Raw genomic sequence first — 12,272 nt, forward strand, 5'->3', positions numbered from 1 at the left:
GGCGCTGCGGCGGGCGCGGCCCGGTGAAGGGCGATGCGAGCCGAGCCGCGGAGGTCGCTCCCCGCCTTCCTCCGGCAGGAGGCGGCTCGCCCAGGGGCGGTGTCTCTCTGTCAGGTATCAAGGGTTTGGTCGCTAAAGTGTAATTTTACAGCCGCCTTCCTAATTGGTGGCAGCTTTCCCTCCCTTCTCTCCTGTAAAACGCATTCGTTCGTACCTGGCCTTGGGAGGGCCGCGAGCACCCTCGTACAAACTCCCGCGCGCTTGGTAAGGAAGTCCTGGCTGCGCGTTGGAGAAGCTTTAGTTAACCTATCGGATTTCCAGTGCCTTGTTCTTCAGTGCTTTGGGCGTTTGAAAATTAATTGAGCTGATGGTGTGCCCCTGCTCTGTATTCGTTACTCGCCCTTTCCTCGAGCCGGCCTGCCGAGAGCGGGCTAGAAAGCTGGGTTGGTTTTCGTCTTTCTCCAGGCAACCAAAGGTCTCTTGATGAATTATTTGCTGCTCAGTTGAAAGGAGATAGCCGGTGCTGGTATGGGAGCTGAGTAAAAGCATGTTTTTATAGAAGATGACAAATCAATGGTGAAAATCACAAGTGAAAAATAGAGAAAAGCTGTATGAAGTAAGCAGTTGTTCAAACTTGAGATGAGTAGAAATGCTTACAAGCTGTTTTTAATCCAGGAAAGAGTCTGTTATTCCTGAAAGCGGTTTTATAAAACGAGAACATCTGCTGTGGTTATGATAACCCAAAGGCTGCAGTGCTCTGTCAACTGCAAAACAGGTAAAAAGTTGAGATGACCATGAAGAAAAGAACTGTGTTTCATTGTCTAACAGTGGAAAATGAGGGAAAAGGAAAGGGAAAAAAAAAAAGGTAATGTGGGTTTTGAATGAAAAGTTTTTATGGTTTAAAGCTCTAGTGACATTATAGTGAATTTCTTACTGTATTTCAGGTAAATGCTCTTAGAAGATTGAATTAATGCAATCTGTTCTTTATGTACTCCTGCTTGTGTTAAGCATGTAGACTTACTAAAGGAGGGGGAGCTCATCTACAGGGGGGAAAAAAAACCAAACCAAACCAAAATATCAATGAAAGGAACAGTTCAAAACCACAAGAAAGAAATCGGTGTTGGTAACTATTATTTTCTCTAAACATAATTATCAGCAGCTGAACATGTAAATCTGTGTTTTGCAATTGTGAAATTATATTGACAAGTAAATACAGAAATTATTTTCTAAAATATAGTAAGTTCCTCTGCAAATTTGTAGGCTGAGAACTATATATCCCTTTTTTAAGGGAAAAAAACAGTTTATTCTAGCAATGGTCTTCACCTTAAAGATAAATTAGCTACAGTCCTATAGTCCTGAAGATAATATTCCTGTTTAAGAAGAAATGATAAATCTTTTAATAGCTTTGCAGTAGTTGAATGCTTCAGCAGATGAGGGGCTTTCAAAGCATATAATGAATTTCACTGAGAATTGAAATTCAAAGATCCATTTGTAGTGTGGTATAAAGAAACAGTACATAATTCCTGTGAGTAGAAACCCTCATGTAGGTATATGTAGATATTGGTAAATATAATATGAACTGGGACTCGTGGGTGGTTTCTTACTAGTAACAGTTACTAGTAGTAACAGCCAAAAACTTTGCTGGTATGGATCTTTGCTTAAGAAGATTGAGCCTCCTGCTTTATTTACTTGCATTTTATTAGAGGGAGCTATCAGGTTATATTTGTTTTATCTTTGATATTAAGTATTTGTTTTCTCCATCTTTGGTTTCAGCTGGTACAACCAAACTCCTTAGTTATTCAAAGAATTAGTGGGAAAAGTAGTAAGGGCTGGTGTTTCAGATTAGAAAAATAGGAGGGATATCAGTCCGTCGGTATTCTTCACGTCATCATCTGCATCCCCTGCATTGCTCTAGTCTGAGAACTGCAGTCATCCTGATACCTGAGGGGAATATAGTACTTCTGTAACTGTCTGAAGCAACACGTTTCCTATTTATCAATACTGTATTTAAGGAACAGAGTTGGAATCCTCAGCAGCTGATTTTACTCATCTAATTTGTCATAATTAGTCATAAATAAAATACAGCCTTTGGACATGCAGACATATTTCTCAGCAGTTACAGTGGTGGTTCCCTTCCTCAACCAACCTGGTGATCGAGTGTGCATATGCTCAATTCTGTTCCTTTTGCTACACACCTTGCATTCTTAAGTCTGTGGTTGTTCCTAACCAGCAGTTGCTAACAAGTTTCTCAGATGAACAGCTGATCTCTTTTACCTTCTTTCCCTTCCTTTCGCTCCTGCTGCATGTAATATTGTGAACCATCTTGTCACTTTTTACTTGCACAGTATCAAACTTGCATGTAGGTGTAAACAGGAAAACAAGGGGAAAATTTCCGTTCTTTGCAAGTAGGCAGGACTGGACTGGAAGTGGGCAATAATCAGATCCTACTGCCAGTTTCATTTAACCACAAGAGGACTCTGCCTTCAGCTCTGAAATAGGTATTCCCACTGTTAGCACAAAACGAGTCAAAAACCTGGCCTGGGGAGCATACAGCATCTTGATATGCTACAAGAATTATGCATTTATCTTTTAATCTCTGCTATATGAAATACTCATAGAATCTCCTTGTTTGCATTTCCATCTTTTATCTGGCCATATTACCATTTCTCATTAATCATGCCTTCTAAACTGTGAAGCTGTCATTGGAAGCAGCATCCTGGAGATGCAGGTAAGAGTACAATCTGCTGAATTGCAGCTGCAGTTTCTTGCAGCACCCTTGATTTTTGTAAATAAGTTCCAAGAAGGACTTTCATTACAAACATCTGAAACAAAAAAAAATCAGGAATCTGAGAGCTTGAAACTTGTGTGTGTTTTCAGTCACGCTAAATTTGCATAAAGAGGTACCGTAGTCCCTCCGAAGGTGAAATCAGAATCGCAACAGACTTTCCTTGGTGTTGGGCTAGATTCTTTCAGCATCCAAACCTGAACAAGTATCACAATTTTCACAAAGCTGTTAGGAAAACACTCTTTAAATAAGATTTTTAACCTATGATTTTTAGTCTTTATTTTAAATATACTTTTAAAAGACTATTTAAAGTATGACAGTTTCATGTAGTGGATCTCTAATGGTACTGGAACTTCTTCCCCATAATTAATATCTGAAAAGGATGTTTTGTACAGAAACAAGCTCTTAGGAAAGTCTTTTTGCCTGAGATGGAAGGTAAAAAAATCTGTATCTGCAAGAAAATTTAAATGATGGCATTTGTTTTGAGCTATTTGAGGGCAGCGTAGATGCAGTAACTAGCATCTTTAGGGGATTTTTCTGAGGCAAGTTTTAATTAAAATGTGCAACAATCTGTAGTAATTAATTGCTAGTAATGCAGAATGAATAAGACCTGTTTTCACAGTACAGTTTTCATTGGTTAAAGGCTGGGCATCTCTAAGTGGTTTGGGCCTGCCTGTAGAAAATTCGACTGCGAATATGACGGGATAAGTGAACACCAATAGGTAAATGTGAAAATGCAAGCTACTTACTTTGAGTCTAAAACAATCTCTTCCTCAGAAAGAACCAGCAAAATTGTTTCTAGATGTGTCTGTCCTCAGACCAACTGTTGTTTTGACCTGACAGAATGTTCTGCCTCTCTCCAGTTGCTCACAAACAGCTGCCTCTTTCTCCAGATGTGCATTTGCAGCTACTTTTTTTTCCCCCCTTATGACTCTCTTCCTTAATTACTACAAACTGGTAGTTACAGGCAAATCTAAGATGCTTTTGTAATTGGCACTCAGACTCCAGAAGCTTTGCACAAACAAAACTGTGTTTTTCCTCTATATTGTTGTGGAACAATTCCTAGAGAGCAGAATGCATTGTTCAGAAAAGCAAAATGAAATTCCTGTTGCTGTGGCATGGTCAATGAGAGAAAACATTTTTACAGAGCGATTGCTACTGGAAATTTTGTGAAATATTAATACATGCATCAGGTTATGCTTGTGGATAGCCAAGTGTTTTGTGGAATAAACTGCTTCACCTGACAAATGTCCGTGAGGTAGTCATGCTGGTTTTGCCTAGAGATGCTGATTTGAGTATGGATAAATTCTCTTCTGTTCTGCAAGTATGGGGAGACACAGCTAGGGGTAAAAGTTGTCCTTTTTCTAATCTAAATTCCTTAATCAGAAATTAATTAGTATAAAAAGTGTATGTGAGTTTAAAAAGATGTTGCTTGCCTGAGGCTTTTCATTATGGAATCTGCCCTCAGCATCTTCTCCTTGGCCCAAGCTAGCATGGATTTGTTGATCTTTAAGGTATGAGTTGAGACTCATTTGTTTACTAAGACTTAATGGAGGCTTAGCCACAGTAATGTTTGAAGACCTGTTTGGATTTAGAATTTTGCTTAAACCCTGAAACCTACTCTCATTTAAGAGTGACTGTGGCATTGATTATGTTTTTATTTTAGCTAAAATGTTTTAGAGGCCAAAATTAAATCTAATTTTATGAGAAACTGGGGAAAGAAAAGTTGTATGAGTGTATTGTGTGTGAAAGCTCTATATAATCACAGTAAATGCAGTTAACAGCAATTCAGGAACATAGCAGACAGAGAGCTGCAATTAGTAGCAAGTTGAAAAACTGCCAGGCTTTAAGAGGACCGATTTGAAATAATGAAGAAAAGATTAAAAGTGGTGCCATTTTTGTAAATAAATGTAACAAAGCCTTTGAAATAGAAACTGTAAAGATTATTAGATGTTTTGCTGGTGGTTGTTGTGGGGTGAGGTGTTTGGGGTTTTTTTTTGTTTTGGACTCAGTGCTGGAAGTCTGGAATAAAAACAGGACTACCAGTTTAACATCATGCTTGTACCAAAAAGCACTGTTTTACACTAAGATGTTTGTTACCAGTTACACAATTAAAACAAACAAACACACAAACAAAAAAACAAAGCAACCATAAACATTCTTGCCTTACAAGTAAAGGAACGGGGGAGTACGCAGCCATGGGCAGTTTCATGTTGCCATAGCGGCATTGTGAATTAAACCTGCACCATCCTGTCCCGAACATGAAGGGGTGCCATACGCTCCACCCACGCTGAGGCTGATGTGCGCGTTGCGGTTCTGTTGGTTACTGACCTTAGTAACAACATCGCTTTGTTTTGGCCTCTAATATTTCTGTTTGGGATCTTGTGACGGTGCAAGTTTGTCGTGACAGTGTCTTCAACTCTAAGTATCAGTCACTAATTCCTGAAAGATACCAATCATAATTGTAGAGCAAAGGACATGAACAGTACGTGAGCTTTATTTGCCTCTTAATTTCCTTCATAGCTTTGTGAGACTGTCAACGCCCAGAAACCTTAACCTGTAGCTGGAAAAAGCAGCCTGTCCCACTGCAAACATTCAGTCGAAGTCTAGTGCGGTCTTGTGCAAGTTACATGCAGGTAGATGTAGGCATAAAAGAAAAGGACCATAGAATCGTGTAAACTGCTGCATGTAAAAATCATTTGAGGGTGAAGATCATTCCTTACTGAACGCTATATAAGTTGCTAGTCTCATTTGTTAGGGTTTATTACTTGAAACTTGAAGAGTACCTAGAAATGTTGGACCAGAACTACAAAGGCAAATCTGTGCAGAACTGTTTCTTACAGCATGACGTTCATAAGCCTACTGCTAAAATGACACAGGACTGTTTGTAGCTGACAATTGCAGGAAACTTAGTTTAGCACAATCATGTGAGTTTTCTATTACAGTCAAACAATACACAGTCCAAAAGCAACTCTTCTCCACCAGTCCCCCCAGATAAATTCCCCTTGCTTCACAGCCTGGCTGCCCTGCAGCCACTTTTGTTACTAGGGGAGTGATTTAGCATCGGAGAATCCTTGATTGCATCGAAACAATTTTCTAACCATCAGTTAGTTTAAGGAAGATTATATGAAAAACAAAAGAAAAAAAATCCTTTCTAAACACAGTATGTATAGAAGAGATGTATATTTGAGGTTTTCTGTTTATTCGTTGAAAGTACAAGTTTTAGAGGATTAACATCCATTTTCCTTCCATGAGACCAGCCTGTTACCTAGCCACTCAGCACCCAAGATGCACCCCAAGCAAGATAATTAGTGGTCATCTAATTGGATTCCTTCATACAACATAGCATGTAAAACATTTTAGATGACCAGAAGAAGAAAAAAACCAATGAGATTTCTTGCAACAGAATTTAATCCCGTTTTTTCTTTATGATATTTCTGAAAAGCTAGTTGCAAGCCCATGGAAGATACCTAGTGGCTTTCTGCAAGGCAGCATCAGAAAAAAGTGGGAATTTGGAGAATTATCCCAAAATGAAGGAACTAAGTCAATCCTGACAAAAATGAATTTTCACTGCGTAAGAAGATGCATTTTTACCATTGAAATATCCCCTGTTCTGTGTTCAGATATTTCAAGTTTCTGGTGTGAGAATGGACCCCTTAGAATCCCACTGCGAAGTTTTCTTTCTTTTCCTTTCATGTCAAATTCCATTATCTACAATTAGGCATTTGGGTATGGTACAAGATACTCTGGAATAAAATTCACATATTTCTATAAAGTTAGATGTTTACTAGCCTTACGTTTTCCTAATTGCTATGGTTGTCTTTGTACCACTAAATAAAACATTCTAGATCATATTCTCTGGCTCTGAAGGCAAATGGCATGGCACAGCTTGCGTCCCTCTCTTCCTCCTCCAGACAGGATAGTCATTAATATCATCTCCCGTTAACAGCCCCTGGCCTGGGTTATCCCCTGGTGTAGGGAAATGCCAGTTTGCGCAGACCAGAACCGTCCCAGGGAAGGTGCTTGCAGGGGGTGGCTGGAGCCATTCCCTAGGTCTTTTTTTGTTTACTAGTATAGAAGTAGCCTAAGTAGCTAAACTAGACTTTCATATCCTGAGAAGTAATTTGTTTAGTCATGTGTAGAAATTTCTACAGTATATGATGGGCCTGGTTTGGTGAAGCTGATGAAGTGCTGGTGTAGTTGTGATGCTGGAGGAGGTGCTTGGCTGTTGCAGTACTGGGTTTCATAGGTGTAATTGACTTGAAGGCATTTCCTAATGTAATTAATCTGCATTTTCTTTAAGGAAATAACTTCATTGAATGTTCTTTTTTGAATCTAGAGTTAATAAAATTAGAATTGCTTCAACTTCTGTGAACAAATTTGTTGGAAATCTTGGCGAAAGATTTGCATCTTAAAGCACTGTAGACTCATTAAAATTCTTCTCATGGATAATTAAAGAAAACTGAATTAAAAGGAAAGTTTAACAGTAAGCAGCTCACAGGCACTGCGACATTTCAAGCATGTTAAAATCAGAAAGAAATAGCTTTTGTAGCTGTAGTCTCCTCCTCTTGTATTACGTGTTGTTTTTTTTAACAAATAACCAGTTACTGTTGGTTTCTTCAGTTGTCCAAGTAGCTTATTTACGCCTGACCCGAACAGTTATTTAGCATATTTGTGACCAGCTTTAGAGGGTTTGTCAGCATGCCTAACAGTGGAGAGACTCTTACGAAAAAATTACAAGATGAAAATGCAGTGAATATTTCAGAAAGCTATGAAAATGGGTAAAGTAGCTTGAGTATTTATTTTAACAAACTGATTTACCAATTTTTCACAACTTAAGTTTATCTTCTACTACTGTGCAGATCCACAAGGATCATTGTCTGCCTAACGGGGTCTCCGCTATCTAATGCGGAATAAGGTTTATCTTTTGAGGCTAGAATGAGAGAAAATTGTAATGAAGATTCTAAATGGATTTATGCTTCTATGCTAACTTCTAGTTTGGCGTTAAACTCAATAGCATCATTCAGTATGGACTATGTTGCTTGTATCCTATTTGCATATCCCTAGTTGTATAGTGTTCATTTTATAGCACAGAGGCTCTTAGCCCCAGAAGTGGGCTCAGCAGAAGTTCACGTGTAGCAGTTCGGACAAGAGGTGTGCTTAGCTCCTGTGGCCCAGCTGCTCACAGCTTAGCAAAAGCATGGAATGCTAGCGAAAATACTGGTAAACTACTAGACTCTTATGCTTCAGTAAATTAAATGATTAATGGCTTTTCAACCATGTGGTGAGATTATAGGCATTCTCAAATACCAGAAAACAGCAAATTTCAGATAGTCAAGAAAAAAAAAAACCAGTCAGTGCTCCTGTACCGTCCCTTCACATGTCTCTGATGGTAAGAGTGGCACTGAAGACTCTAGAAGTTCAGTACCAGTTGCTCTGCACATATTACAATGCATATAATCTACTTTGCATTGACTTTTAAAAATACCTTAGCTGCAGCTATGGAAGTAGGTCATTCTTCCCTCCTGAATTTGGGGGAATAATCCTTAGATGATAATATGCCTTTGTGGTTGAGCATCAAAGGCAACAGAACTTAACCGGATAACCCCTATCTTAGAACATGGACTGGGAAACTTCATTTTAGAAGAGTTTTGTTTAGGGTCTATATTACCTTTTTATGTGCAAGATAACCCTACTGGCTGCTGTCTTCTTTCTGTCCTAGGCAGCACAAAAGGGAAAAATACTTTCTTTTTCCTGTTACTCTGTCACTGGAATGGTATCTTCTGTGAGAGAAAGCTCCCCATCTCTAGAGTTTGTGGAAATACCTGTTTTAAGAGTAGAACACCACATCTCGCAGGAAATAGTTTATTTTCTGATTATTTTAAGTTTGTCAGTATTGCTGAGTACTAATTATGCATTCCCAGAGACTGAACTATTCTATCGGGTAGATACTTACTTTTCTGTTAAGTTAAATCTAGCTTCACATTTGCTTAGGTAACAACTTGCATGCTGTGTCACTTGGAACAATTGCTTGACCCTTTCAGGTAAACGGTTGGTTGGGGTCATTTTTGTCATAATGGTTTCTTCTGTTCTGGGCTTTGTAATCCTGGATAAGCATCATTAGGAGCAAACTGTAGACTTAATGTTTTTGGGAAAGAAAAAAGTGTAAGAAACCTTTGAAAGCTTTTGAATGTTTTGGTTTTGTTGTTACTTCTGGAGTCCTTATGCAGTTAATACTAGAATTGTAATTTTTTTTTGTTTAATCTGTCCAAAGATCATAAAACAATATTTGACTTGTGATCAGGTATATGTACGCACTGATTTATGAAAATTAGGAATTTGCTAAATTAAGTTATAATGCCTATATTTTAGTCCATGCATGCTTCTATTTGTGACATGCTTAAGCAAAAAAAAAAAAAAATTGTCATGTTTTCTTTATTAAAAAAAAAAGCTAAAAGAGAATTTAAAAATATGTAATGGTTTGCACCCACTGCAAACAGGAAATTTAAGCTTCCTGTATTAGAAAGATGTTTAGCATTTGGTTTGTTTTCTGAATTTCTATTGAAAGAATATCACAGAGACTAGAATGCCAAATACTGTTGATGTATTTAAAGCCCTTGGAATAAATACTACTTTGTTAGTTTTTTGAAGAAGTCAGTCCATGTTCTCCTGTTAAATAGTGTTGTTTACCTGATGTGGTTTGAAGTTAGGTAGCAAACTTAATATATCTTTTTTGTATGCTGGAAGTAGGATTCCAGGTAGAAAGGACTAGACAAAGAAAATAAAATTCTAGCAAAATGGAAAGAGGAAAAAAAGACCTTTTATAAGGCTGAAATTGAATCAGTGTGACCTAAAAAATGAGGAAGAGATGAAATAATGAGTTCTGTATGACCTTACTTTGCTGCAAATAGCCATACAGAGGCAGCTACTGGAAGATTTCAGCTTCAGGTCTGGGTTTTTGCTGTGCACGGGAGAACAGAGCCAGAAAATCTGTACCAAGGTCAGTGAAGGGTTGTAGTACACTCCAACTGCTGAATAGAGCCTTTTTGGGGGGAGGGAATAAAAAAAGGCTGGATACATTGTTGATTCCTTCCCATGCACCCACATAGTTCTCAGCCATCTCTAAAACTGGTCTGCTCACCAAAATGAATGGCCTGATTTTTGAGGATATTTAGTCCTAACAAAAGAAAATATACTTCAGTTTTATTTTTTGCAAGTAAAGAGAGAGCTTTTACTAGAAGGTGCATGCCAACTGTGTTATATGGTGAAATAGGTCTCAGCTGTTAACTTTATCTTTAGTACTTTGTTCTTTATTAAGCATTTGTGTTGCTTTTAAATATACCTTTTTGTGGGAAGAAGTTATTTGAGTAATTTGAGCAAGACTGGCTTTTTGTGCACTTTGAAAAGCAAAGTGATTGTCAAATCAGCTGACCCTTTTTGCAAGAGTAGGAACATATCTGGGCTGATTTGTGGCCCCCTTTTTAAGTCTCATGAGGGCATGAAAACCAATTAAAACCTAAATCTAACCTGTTCTTCGAGGACAAAGGGAAATTTTAAGTAGAGCGACTAAGGAAAGTATTATACTATTGCCCTAATTTGAATAGAGGAGTAATTAGTAAATAAGACAACCAGTCATAATAGACAGTAATGTCCCTGTAAAGGACCACGAGGACCTTTTGTGACTCTTTACTTGGCTCCTTAATATAGGAAAAATTTTACATGTGATACAAAATTGGGGTTTAAAGAACTAAGGTTATGTGTCATTACTGTGAGGTTTTTTTTTCCCCTTATGCCATAGAAAATGAGAAAACATCTTCAAAATGTCTTAGGTAACAATTCACAGCTCCTCAGAGTCTGGAGATGTAGTATTTGCTACTTGGCTATTTATGTGCTAGTCACAGATTTCTATTTAGCTGCTGAGCTATCGAAGCTTTGGTGCTATGTTGCTATGTTGATTTAAGTCAGAGTGACTTTATTGTCTTTGTCTAGAACTAGGACAGACCTGTGATTCTAAATTTATTGTCTTGTGCTCCCTCCTACAAACTCTCCCCAGAGCTCCGTTTTAAAATACTGGATTCAGCGCTTGCAGGATGCATGGGGAATTGGGAAAGGATTACTCATGAATGGTATCCAGATGAAGATACTTAGTTTCTGAAGTTTCTAGGCAAAGTGCCAGAATCAGTAAAGTTTTCAGAGGTACCCATAGGTAATTCAAGCCATCGCTTTTTGCTGCCAGAATAATTGTCAGATGATTACTTAATGATTCCATCTTGGAATTCAAATACCCCAGTGAGCTCTTGAAAATGCCTAACACCCAATAAAAAATACTTTGGAATGTGCAGATGTAGACTCAAGAAATACTACCAAAAGCAGCTCTAATGTAGATTAAGGCTGGTGGAATGTATATAGCAGGGTTGTCCTGGAGAACATGTAACAAAAGCTTAGGGGAAAAAAAAAAAACCAAAACCTGTTGTTAACAGAGATACATATTTAGGACACTTGTAAAGAATGAAGCAGCAAAAGATGCACACTGATTGGAAGAAGGATTTTTTTTCTTCTACTTTATTATGGATTACTTAAATAAGCAACCAAGCTGTAGGAGTTTAGAGATGAAATTCACCAAGTCATCCCTAGGAAAAGCAAGCAGGGAAAGATTAAAACAAAATTTGTTAAGAAGTTCTGCCTTGGAAAAAAATGTCTATTTTCCAGTTCAGCCTATTTTTTTTTGTATTAAACAAGATTCATATTTAATAGTTAAGAAAGCCAATTCAACACAAGTGTTTGAGAAAAAAAGTACTTGTACAAATGGGGATTTTCACACTTTGCTCCCCAAGATAAACACCTGCATGTTACAAAATATTTCTTTGGGCAAGCAAGCAGAGAACGGAGTTTAATTATAAAGTGGAGACTGTGTTGTAAGAAATAAGTAGTAACATGCTTACTGCCAGTTGAAAGTAGCCTGCTGAGTGAGCTTGTAGATGATATGCTCAGAGGAACAGCAAAGCAGATGAAGGAGCTGCACTGCTTTGGATCATCATAGTGTGGGCAAAACACAAGTGAGCCTTCCTGAGAGCCATTGGGTCTGGAAGCAGTGGTATGAGAAGCATTCCCAGGAGAAGCTAAACGGATTGCTTTTTGGAAAAAGCATGTAAGTGACAGAGAAATTGTATATACTCAGCAGACACTGTAACTGAGCATTCTGTCATTATTGCTTATGTTATTTGTTGCAGACAATCTGCAGGATAATTTATTTTGAAGGAATGAAAGAACAAAAATCATGCAATAGTTTATAATAAAGCTTTGGAAGTTAAGCAGACAGGAACTGCAGTAATGTGGCTGACCATAGCCATAGCTTTGCACCTTGAACACATTGTTCCTCTAAAATGAGGCATCACAACTTACCTGATAATACATGAATGCAGTATTTTAAACAGTGAACATTTCCCATACATTAAACCAGAATAAAATAAATTTATAAAAATATTTT

General features: G+C 37.9%; 1 protein-coding gene across 6 annotated transcripts in view; it reads left to right on the plus strand.

Moving 5' to 3' along the window:
• The window catches only part of ACSBG1 (acyl-CoA synthetase bubblegum family member 1), a 44,571-nt gene that overhangs the window by 210 nt on the left and 32,089 nt on the right, over positions 1–12,272 (plus strand). For 2 of the 6 annotated variants that reach the window (XM_087743057.1, XM_087743058.1), the window contains exon 1: positions 7,442–7,566. The exons of 1 other annotated variant lie outside the window; for it this stretch is intronic. In XM_087743057.1, coding sequence (XP_087599183.1) covers positions 7,487–7,566 — 80 coding nt within the window. In that variant the 5' untranslated portion in view covers positions 7,442–7,486. Of the gene's footprint in view, positions 1–142; positions 265–791; positions 866–7,441; positions 7,567–12,272 lie in introns of those variants that run through there. 3 more of the 6 variants (XM_087743061.1, XM_087743059.1, XM_087743060.1) reach the window with 3 other exon arrangements.

The sequence above is a fragment of the Nipponia nippon genome, unplaced genomic scaffold (genome assembly GCF_047370975.1).
Source record: "Nipponia nippon isolate SJK-2023a ecotype South Korea unplaced genomic scaffold, ASM4737097v1 scaffold_9, whole genome shotgun sequence".
Lineage (NCBI taxonomy): Eukaryota > Metazoa > Chordata > Aves > Pelecaniformes > Threskiornithidae > Nipponia > Nipponia nippon.